This window comes from Cebidichthys violaceus, unplaced genomic scaffold (genome assembly GCF_023349555.1).
Source record: "Cebidichthys violaceus isolate CVI_PGR_0920_01 unplaced genomic scaffold, fCebVio1.0.p SCAF_19, whole genome shotgun sequence".
Lineage (NCBI taxonomy): Eukaryota > Metazoa > Chordata > Actinopteri > Perciformes > Stichaeidae > Cebidichthys > Cebidichthys violaceus.
In genome coordinates, this window is record NW_027176361.1 from 2,287,581 (window position 1) to 2,298,916 (window position 11,336).

At 41.0% G+C, this 11,336-nt stretch overlaps 1 protein-coding gene across 2 annotated transcripts; it reads right to left on the reverse strand.

Annotated features, from left to right (window-relative positions):
• Positions 1 to 465: 465 nt before the first annotated feature.
• On the reverse strand, positions 466 to 3,872 carry LOC137874873 (low affinity immunoglobulin gamma Fc region receptor II-like). Of its 2 annotated transcripts, none has more exons than XM_068713839.1 (5): positions 3,808 to 3,872; positions 3,040 to 3,285; positions 2,670 to 2,930; positions 2,186 to 2,329; positions 466 to 1,427 (listed from the first exon to the last, which is right to left on the reverse strand). In XM_068713839.1, exons 1-5 carry the CDS (start codon positions 3,836 to 3,838, stop codon positions 1,384 to 1,386), a joined length of 726 nt encoding a protein of 241 aa, XP_068569940.1. In that variant the 5' UTR covers positions 3,839 to 3,872; the 3' UTR covers positions 466 to 1,383. The 2 variants fall into 2 exon arrangements, with proteins under 2 accessions (XP_068569940.1, XP_068569941.1); XM_068713840.1 differs by having other exon boundaries at positions 3,040 to 3,282; positions 3,808 to 3,870.
• Positions 3,873 to 11,336: the final 7,464 nt, after the last annotated feature.

An 11,336-nucleotide genomic window follows, 5' to 3' on the forward strand; every position in this document is an offset into this window, starting at 1 on the left:
AACACACCTTCACCCGAGTCATATTTGGGATGACATCAGAAAAGTTTGTGAGTCCTATTTTTAGCAACACAAAGTATTTATGTACAATAAAACAGGTACTTCCTCATTCAGTCAGGATGGTGACATCTACTGGACAATCATTGTTATTGCATCTGTGTGGAAATAATGTAATTATAGGTGAACCTGCTGAAATCACCAATAAAGGATCGAATGCTGATAAAGGATAAAAAAAGAAAGAAAAACAGTGAAGACACGTGAATTAAAAGCAATTATTTTGGGCCAAATACTGCAAACTGACAGATTTCCCTTATTTATATTTTATTGGACAAACAGCCGACTCTGGTTGGAGAAGCCGATGCGTTCAGGTGAAACCAAAGTTGAAGGATTGTTAAGTTCTGCAGAGCGCTGAGCTCTCACAGCGACTTTACAGAATCATCAAATAAAGAGTTCAAGTGCAGAGGCGTCTGTTTTTTAATGTTTTATTTTGATTACTAAGCGCACAATTGCAAATGTACAACATGTTTATGTAATAACATGTCATTTCAAAGGCCTGTCTCGTGAGTGAAAGTGTTTCGGACCTGTCCACTAGGTGGCGTGACGCGATAATTAAAGGTGCTGGTTCTCAACTGGTATTAACTTTTCACACTTGTTTTACTGGAACGCAGTCAACTCGGGTGTGATGTCTTACATAACTTTTCATGTTATACTTTGATTTATAATAAAATAACTGCACAAATGACATCCCATAACCCTCAAATTATAAAACTAATGTACAGGATATCAGAGTAAAGTCATAAATAATAATGCAGCCATATTTATCTATTTCTATAAATCTTTACTTATTTATTTTTGCATTTATTTTTTCATTGTTAAATTGAATTATGTATTTCTGGCTGGTAATTTAACTGTGCAGATTGTTACGTAGGAATAAGAAATGCAAACAATTTTAAAGATGATTAAATAAAGCATGAAGCATCAAGTTTATGGAGGACGGAAGCAGCCAAAATAAAATGAACAAAAATATGACTTAATAAATAAATTAATATGCCAATAAATATACCAAAAACAAATAAAAAATAAATGTATGCATTCATTAATTGGGAAATGTATACTTCTGTCTTAATTTGCCTTCATTTTCTTTGCTTTTGTTATCTATTATTAATTATTTTTTTATTTATTTTTTACATTCATCCATTTGTTTTTTAAATGTATCTTTTAATTTATTCATTTTTTGTTTGGTCAGGTTCCCTCCTCTATACATTAACTAAGAGGTGAAACAGAAATTTTAGACAATTTTAGGAACATGGAATAGTAAAAATATAAGAATATTGCCTTCTTCACACTCGATATATCTACAATGTCACAGGTTGAAGCTCTTCTTCATCACTCCAGTACGAGATCAGCTCTCCTTTTAGCATCAGCTCGAGCTGCAGAACAACCAGAGGAGAGAAGGTGTTAAAGTAAAGTGAGAGTGACTTCACCTCCTTCTTCTTCTTTGTCTTCCTGCTTTCTTCATTGTTGTTGCTGTGACAACCAGCTCACACCCTTCCTGTCCAGTGAAAACCACGCGTTTCCAAATGTGTTGATTTCGACCGGTTCGATCTTCCACCGAAAAACCCACAGGATCAAACCCGTCATCAGCCACAAGAGATGCCAGCTCTCACATTTCAGTGAAACAGGATATGAAGCAGCCACATGAACAACAAAGACTGGAAACTGTTTCTAGCAGCTCCACTTCTGCACCAACAACTAGTTCAGTGTAATGCTAAAGTAAGAGTCAAACAGTCAAACACTCACAGGGAACATATTACTGCACTATCAATACTCTGACTACTTTAAATACTTTGTCTTCAGTAACGTCTTGAATGCATGACTTTTGCTTGAAGTGGAGTATTTTCACAGTGTGGTTTTAGTACTTTTACTTGTGTGGGATTTAGTGGCATCTAGTGGTGAGGTAGCAGATTACATCACTCCCTTTCAAAGAGTGTCTCTGGGAAATGAGATCCAAAAACACTCTTGAAATGAACACTTATAGATGCACAAACTAGAACAAAACGGAGATTAAAGGATCTGAATACTAAAATAAAAGGTCAGTAGAGTTGTTCCTCACCTCTGACCTCCTGTGGAGGAGGCATACAGACGAGGTGATTCATTTCTGTTACTATGTTCTCAGAGGTGTTCTTACCTCGAGCCATCCTGCAGTACAAGCGTATGCACATTATGAGTATGACGGTGTAGAGGACGAACAGCAGGATGGTACACAGCAGCCTGGGCAGAGACATGAGAGGAGGAGGAGGAGGAGGAGGGACATCTGTAGGCTGAGGTCTCACTGTGAGGAAGAACAGAGTTTCAAACACATAATGACTTCTGATTTCATTCAAATCTTAAATCAAATGTAACTTTTCTTTAATAAGGCCATATGAATACTGTCAACAGGGTGCAACAAGAGGACAAAAGTAATAGAGATGGGTCTCATCACTGTGGTTCTCCAGTGGAGTTAATGTAATGAGGTTGGAAGACACTGAATGCTTTATCTAAATATAGTCTGATTTAAATGTATGGAGACAAGAAACACTGGGAGCAGCCTATTAAACGACCCAAATGTCTTATTAAACCTATACATCTTGAACATAGATGTACAGTAAATAGGAAGCAGAACATCATGTCACCTGACACAGCCAGCCAGCTCTGCGGTGACTTCCCCTTCATGGGGTGTTCACACATGTAGAAGCCTTCGTCAGACCTGGACACCGCTGGGAGGACCATCTCTCCTGCAGGCTCAGTGCCGATGAAAACATCATTTCTGTAGAACGCAGCAGAGAAATCCGACGTCGGATTCGGTGCAAATCTCTCCTTGTAGGAACATTGAATGGTCACTTTCTTTCCCTCAGTCACGGGAAGTGCAGGGCTCTGCAGGATCACGACACCGGCTGAAATACAGTGGAGAAAACCCAGTGTCATTTTCTACATAGGTTTTATAGATATTTGTAGTTTCCTTATCTCCAGAATCCTCCCAGATAAGTTTAACGACGACGTTACCGGTCACTGTGATGTTGACGGTGCTGCTGCACTCGCCCCGCTTGGACTGACACCAGTACACTCCGGTGTCCGATGGGAAGACTTTGCTCAGCGCACAGGTGCCGCCCTCGCAGGACCGGGACCTCTTGAAGGAGTTGTTCCCCATCAACGTCCAGCCGCTGGAGTCTGTCGGCGCCGCGCACGTTACAGAGACGTCCTCATACCGAAAGAACTGAGACTTGTCGGGATGGATGCTCAGCGTGGCTGCTGGCGGCGCCAACAGAGAAATGAAAGAAATGCTTTTTAAAAACAAACATCAGTTTGACGTCTAATGGTTAAAAACAGAGACATTACTGCAGCTTTTTAACTATGAAATCAATCAATAAATCACGGTCACTTTTATCCACATTTTTTATCGTACAAATAAAGTATTTGTGCAAAGACGTTGTGGGCATGATCCAGCAAACTTTGATGAACTGCACCCGATGCCAAGAGGACAGCTTCAGAACACTTTGACACAAACTTCATAGTACCAGAAACAGAAAATCCAGACTTTCAAATCATCAACAATCAAATCAAGATAACTCACTAATCACTAGTTATGCACTCGTATGTTTTTGGTCATCCCGTATAGAGCATATTCATATCTTACCCGTACTGTTCCCCTGTAAATGACTCTGAACTTTTCTACTTCTAGTCAGATCTCTAAACTACATTTCGTGTTGGTTGTCGAATAAACAAAGAAAAATGACATCTATTGTAATTATTGAAAAAAGTAGATTTTCTTACAAAGTATCAGGCAGAGAGAAGCAGCTTCCATCCTGTGTCGCTGCTGTTTGAGTTCATCTCGTTTAGTTTCAGCTGACGGTCTACCCACATCCTGAGTTAAAGGAAATCATGACCATTTCTATTCAACACGTCACAAACCGAGACTGTAAACACAATGGTGTGTTTGTTGAATTAGTGAAACAGTTGCCATTGTTAACTACTTTATTTTCTTCTCAACCTGCCTCACACGGTACAACATGTAAAGAATTAAAACGCAGTGCTTCAAAGACAAAGCTCTTCCTCTTCACTAAGGAAACAACTCAACTTCACGCTGGTCAAGAGGTTTGGTCCTTAGGAGTCTCATTTCTGTAAAAACAGAAAAGCCACATCATTTACCTGAAGAGCCAAATAATAATAAAACAAATATGAAATATGTTCAAACTGGCCAGACATCTCCAATATAACGTGGCTCTATAGCACTCAGCTTGTGGTGCGCAAACAGCTAAAAAAACGGCGATGTCTCGTTCAAGAAATGGTGAGCATGTGAACGCAGCTCCCACTGTTCATCAACATAATGCACCGTAACTCCGAGGCGATGATGGTTACCCGACGATGTCCGGTAGTCTCCGGTGACTGCAACAGCTGGTGCACATTGTGACTCCATCTCTTTTGTAGTCCTCTCCTTTTCATACGACTTGTGTGTTCTTCTGGTGACGGTGCGTCTAAAGGGAGGCTCCTACGTGACGTCATTCGATCCTAAGAACGTTCCTCATACCGACATCTTCCACAACACTAGTTGGCCTGCAGTGTCAGTGTTGATAGAGGTCCACATATCTGATGTTAAACTAACCGCAGATGCCTTCGACACAATGGCTTTGGCCACCTTAGTCGGCCTCCTTGTTTTCATGCAGGGCTCTATAATGCCTCAGCATAGTTGAGGTGTTATTGTTGTATCCAAGTTCTCTTGAACACAACAGACACTTCACCTTTTTAAAATACCCGAAATGAGAAGAAAGACGTTAGAACAAGCCCAAAATTGGTCCAAAATTAAATGCGTTTTCTCCGACCATTTATAGACGTTAATTAAACGTTCACGTTTAGACCAGATCTCAACGGGATTTGCAAGACTATAATTTTTCGTCCTCTACATTGTGCTAATAATATTATATCATCATTTTAGAGGCTTACTAAGAAACCACATCCACATTTATCAGTTGAAAGCCAATATTGCAAATCCTGGTAAAATCTGGTTGAAACGTGAACGTTTAATAATCGTCTATGAATAGTAATAAAAATAAAAAACGTTCACTTTTAAAAACCCGTTAAGCCCTAAGCCTTTTTGTAGGCCTCTCCTCGATTTTTGCAACCCATAGTTAAGAGAGTGATTTTCGTCTAAATATAAGGTGTATTTTAATCGTTGTTATAGTGTAGAAAGCTGACACTTGTGAAATTTGTTCTAATTTGTAAATATCAGTATATATGTTACTGGTTAAGAGTACATTAAGATGGAACACAGCACAAATTGAAATTCTTTATCTCCGACTATAAATTAATCCAATTTTGATAAGATATTTCTTTTTAATGTTGTAGTGGAAAGCTTTTCTCCTCTCCAGATCATAGCCCAATGGGTTGAGAGTCTCTCTGCACAATGTTTTCTTTGATAAATTGAAGCATTCAAGAGCTAGAGAGGTTAGAGTGCAGTGATTTCAGCCGAGGTCAACCAAAATGTCATTTGGTTCCAGCTGTTCCATTGTAATTTCATAGAGTATATAATTATATATTTCACTTCTTTTATGACTAATAGTGTTCAATCTATCATATGCAGAAGTTTGGCATCATTTAGAGAGCCTGGATCCTCTCTGAGCCTGTTTATGTCTGTCATCCATGGGATTTTCTCATCTGGCTTCCACTCCAGGTCTCCTAGCTCAGCCTGTGGTTGGTCGATTTCAGTCAATGGGCCCGCCGTGATTTTGATAGACAGAAGCGTTAGCCAGTAAGGAGTAAAACAGTGGCGCGTCACCTGAATTTGCGCATAACCTCGCCGGCATTCACACCCATCCCCCACACGGTCCCTTTTGTTATTGGGCCCTTGTTTCTCCGCGGGGACATTTCAGAGTATATATATATATTTCATGTATATATATATATATATATATATATATATATATATATATATATATATATATATATATATATATCTCTCCCTAGGTAATTGGAGGAGAATGAGAGGCGGGATGGAATCTTCGTGACTCACAGCCAGTACGAGTCACAGAACGGCACTCTGCTAATTCTGATTGGCTAACAGTGCTGTCATTCATTTCCACGTGTGTACAGCTCAATTCTATTGGCTCTAACGCATCAAAAGAGGTGTCAATCACTGAAATCAGCCGGCTCAACTAACACCAACGAACGTGAACCCTTTAAAAGGTCCTATGGAGCCGGTTATCTGGCTGTGAGTGCGTTCACATGGAGGGGGCGGTCTTTACAACGCTGTGACCAATCACAAACACGGACAGGCCTGCTGTCAGCAGAGCGGCATGATTCACAAAACTATAGTAGACAAATATTAAGAAGTTAAACGCATCATTCAGGCTGAAAGTAACAGTTTATGTCGATAATGCACAAAAAAAACCAGCTGCTAATAAATCGGCTGTGTGATTGTGTAAACGGATTCACTGCTTCATCTTGATGCAACACACATGAGTGAATATACATGATGAGAGAATATGCAGTATAATGTGTTTATAACGCCGGAGTTGCGGCTGAAAGAATGAAGCTGAAATATTGTCCCACGCCATCAGAAAACATCTGAATACACATTATGAACTACAGTCAGATGTATGGTGCTCTAGATGAAGCAGTGGCATTATGAATCTGTTCATTCACACAGTCACACGTGTCACTTTAAACTGGTGAAGAGCTGCAACCAGCGACATCTACTGCAGTACCTCCGCAGACCCCCTGTTGAAGACCTCTGCTCTAGATGAAGCAGTGATATTATAAATCTGTTAATTCACACAGTCATGTGTCAGTTTAAACTGTGTTGCTTTTAGTCAGAATTATGTGTTTAACTTCTTCATATTTGTGTAATATTATCCAACGATCCACATACAGAGAAGTGGAATGTGTTTTGTCACTGAGTTAGCGGAGCTTTGTCAGCAGCGCCATTCTTCACTTGAAACGATCCACACAACAACATATATATGTATATACATATATATACATATACTGCATGTATGTCGGTGGAATCATTTTACAATAATGCAGGGAGAAAAGTGCAAACGGAAACGACCACAGTGTTTGGTGAAGAGCTGCAACCAGCGACATTTACCTCAATGTACTGTCAGCAGGGCTTGAGTCGTCGTCGCTGCTCAGTCAGTCGTAAAGTTGCATGTGTTTTCTTTGCCCTGCAGTCCTGAACAGCTGGAAGAGAACGTGGATGGATGAACAGATTGGTATTGGATTACAAGTCTGCAGTAAAGCACTAACATGAACATCTCTCTGACATTCTTTCAGGTAGGGATCCACTCACCTTCTGGGGTACCATCGGCATCATCATCGCCATCATCATCGCCATCATCATCGCCATCTTCGCTGCCATCATCATCATCGTCGGCATCAAGAGTAAGACATATATTACTCAACTTTTTAACTTACCTGTGAAAGAGACAATCGGCACCATGTTGGAAAGTGTTTTCACCAGGATGAAGTGACCGAGGGGGCCTCAGAAAGACTGCTGTTTCAAAACTTAAAGAATACATTTATCAATTAGAGCGTCCTCTGAAGAACGGAGAACTAGCAGAGTACGTAATGTGTTTTGATTTGACCAACGATTCATTGCAGAGGGAGGCAGAGAAACAAGCGTTTGCAGCTCTCTCTCTCTGGGGCGCTATCCTTCACTCTGAAATATCTATAAGACAAGCCTGTGTTTCAATGAATTCTCTGAATGAACCAATAACTGACTGGTGCGGTCAGCAAACCAAACACCATTTGCTCAAGTTTAAGAACACATTTAAAAAGAGGACTGCTGTGTGATTGATAATGACAGTTTTCTTTGATTTTCTGAGGGGATTTTATTGTTTGCCTTGTGAAGTAGTCTCATCTTGTTTCTTCACAGAATGGCTAAAGAAGAAACCAAAGAAGAACAATGTCACAGACGATTTACACATGGATGAAGGTGGACAAGGGATGGCGGGGACAGGGACACAAATACTTCACCTGAAGCAGCATATGAGGCAGGAGCACCTTCAGTATCCGAGTCCAGCGTGTAGCTGCTCTTTGACTCACCTGCCAAAACACTCCAGTAAAATAGAAAAGGTCAAGGAAATATGATTCTGTTCACACAGATAAAAATGTGAACAGAACTTAAACTTTAAGTACTGTATTCCCCTAAATTAGCTTAGAAAACCCGGTATAAAATGGGCCCCGATTCTACATTTTTAATGACGGTTGTTTTTATAAGCCCCGACATTCCTGGTGTTTTTATTAGTACTTTTAAAACCTTTTGATGCAATTTATTATCACGCTGCTGCTCGCCTCTGCTCTCTCTGTCTGTCTGATCGACGCCAACTACACACACACACACATATACGTTACAGTCATTTAGCAGACGCTTTTATCCAAAGTGACTTACAGTTCAGTGTCTATCTATACACCGTAGACGCAGCTACGGGAGACATTTTGGGGTTAAGTGTCTAATACTAGTAGGGGGATTGAACTGCCGACCCTCTGATTGAAAGGCAGCCCTGCTCTCCACTTAGCCACGGTCACCCCCACACACAAACACACACATAGACACAAACACCGAGAAGTGAACCAGGTGGAGTGAAGGATGCTCCAGTTGAAGAAAACTCTACTCGTTACTGTTGCTGTGCAATAAAACATTCACAAGTCTTCATACATCTGTTCAATAAGCAGGAACATGTAAACAAAAGTGAAACCTAATTCAATCGGCTCTGTCCACAGTCTCTCATCCACCGCCGCTATGCTTACACTAGCTCTGACACACTGTTACTTTAAATGTTGATAAATTCTGTTCATAAGGGCAACACCCAGCCTGTGTTGTAATGACAACATTATGAACATGCAATATGAAATAGCTGGAAAGCACTTTAAAAATGTGGTGCTTCCTCCAAACATTGTATTTTTTGTATCAGTTACTTTTCCCCCTTAGAATTCCAGATTAAGTTTATTCTCCAGAGATCCATGTTGCAGACAAACAATATCGAAGTACTCATAAACCATTATCTAATGCACAATCCACCCCTTAAACACATCTCAAACACGAGAATGCTGAATTGAAACTACAATACTACTACTGCCTTGACAATCTTTAACAACAAGCAGAAATGGTTGACCACCTGTAGGAGCAGCATTTCCATGAAATTATACCGAATTTCAGCCAGTATTCTCCTGAACCTGTTTGGTTAAAGTGCTTTCTTCAGCACGTGATGGGTATCTGGCTAAGCTAACCTTTACCCTTTACCTGTAAGAGTAATAAGCTATGTAAGAATGTTTGTGCCATAACGTGTTTTTAACATGAAGTCTGTCTGTGAACAGACCTTTTTTATTTTATGTAAAAGTTTTCTCTACTGGAGTGTATTTTTAATGCCAAATGTCTGTCACTTTAAAATAAATGTTACATTCCTTCTTTACCTACAGACTGTACTTTTCTGTGGAGTTTTTTTGTCAATATGCATCATGTGTGTTATAGAGACCCAGCAGATGTCTTGACTATTTTTCCTTCCTTCATAACATTTGCAAAGACCTTGGGGCGATTGAACACCAGGCGAGCTGCGGCTTTCTGGACAAGCTCCAGAGGTCTGATGGCCGACGCCGGGGCTCCGGCGAGTAGAGAGTTGCAGTAGTCCAGGCGGGAGATGACAAGAGCCTGGATGAGAACCTGCGCCGTCTCGTCAGTCAGGTAGGGACGAATCCTCCTGATGTTGTAGAGCAGGAATCTGCAGGAGCGTGTAACGGATGAAATGTTTGCTGAGAATGACAGTTGGCCATCCAGGGTCACACCCAGGTTCCTCGCAGTCCGAGTGGGCGTCACCACGGTATCATCGATGGCAGTGGTGGGCCGTCAGGACATACAGGAGTATCAAGTTTATGCATACGTGTATGTTATCCAGTTTGAAATTAGGTCCGAGTCTGGCGACAGTTATTTAAGAAATGCAGAGAACAGGGATGTCAGACATAAGTCCAGATATGGAGATGGTCAAAACACAGTCATGTCAGACATAAGTCCAGATATGGAGATGGTCAAAACACAGTCATGTCAGACATATGGTCCCTCTTCAAGAACGAGCTGACTTCACTGGTTCAGTCACTTACACCTGTTAAAGTCTGTCCAGTTACACAGAGTCCATTTGTCAATACCTGTGTAATTTTACAATAAAGAGGAAATATATACTAATAAATAGCTGAACTATTACATATAATGTTATCAATCCTAACATGCATATACAGGAGAATCAAAATATCTCCACACTACCTAAACGCTGCAGGGAGAGTTTGTAGCATGTTGGATTTCCTGCTAAACTAGTTTAGCTTAGCCCAGAACACACGTGCGGTGCGTCAGCTGTTTTTTGTTTTGTTTTTTGTTCCGGGTTCAGAGGTCACACTGCCTCCTCTGTGAGTGCAGTCCACCGAAAACATTATATTTCCCACAATTTAAGCTTCTGCATTTTCCAAATGCACTAGTATTATTCAAACGTATTGTTCGGTTTGTGAGCCTCGTACTGAACGGTTTAATATGAATACGTGTATTGTTACACCCCTAGAAACAAATAACAGTAGCTGTGGCGTCATAATGTGTCGGACAGCACTGAAGGCCTAGGCATAAAATGCACAGCCTGCCACTGCTCAATGGTGATGGACAGGTCCCGGTGCGGGCAACCCTTCCCCGGGAGGAACAGTAGCTCAGTTTTGTCTAGGTTGAGCTTGAGGTGGTGTGTCGTCATCCACTTCCAGATGTCAGCCAAACACGCAGCGATGCACGTCTCCACTTGGGTGTCACCGGGGGGAAATGACAAGACCAGCTGGGTGTCATCGGCATAACAATGGTAGGAGAAGTCATGCGAGCGAATAACAGAACCCAGAGATGTTGTGTAGAGCGAGAAGAGAAGGGGGCCCAGGACTGAACCTTGCGGAACCCCCGTAGTCAGCACTTTACACTTTACTACATGTTGACATGTTTCAGTTATTGATTCAAATATATTTTCATTATTGGTTTATGACAATGATTTATTTGAGTTATCTATAAGTAGAAACTTGATTTATCGAGTCTTGAAGTGTTTTATTTTGTTACGTTTGTACTCATTCATGTGGTAAAGGTTCAACCCCGAAGGGTGCGGCTGATCTCAGTCCTGCAGACAGAACTAGACTGACTGGCTCTCTTGCTGCCTTGGGCTGTCTCCTCTGCTGAGGGAACCGGAATTGCCACTTGCGTCTATTGTCTTTCGGTCGTTAAATAGTTTCGCTCTAGGGATGGACTGTGAATGTTGTGATAGGGCTATATGTAAAGCCAGCTCACCTGACACGTGCAG

Coding starts and splice junctions, on each gene's coding strand:
- LOC137874873 (XM_068713839.1), bottom strand. CDS start 3,838: ATGGAAGCTGCTTCTCTCTGCCTGATACTTT. Junction 2,931..3,039: donor CGTCAACATCACAGTGACCG/GTAACGTCGTCG, acceptor ACTGTATTTCAG/CCGGTGTCGTGATCCTGCAG. Junction 1,428..2,185: donor GTACTGCAGGATGGCTCGAG/GTAAGAACACCT, acceptor GTTGTTCTGCAG/CTCGAGCTGATGCTAAAAGG.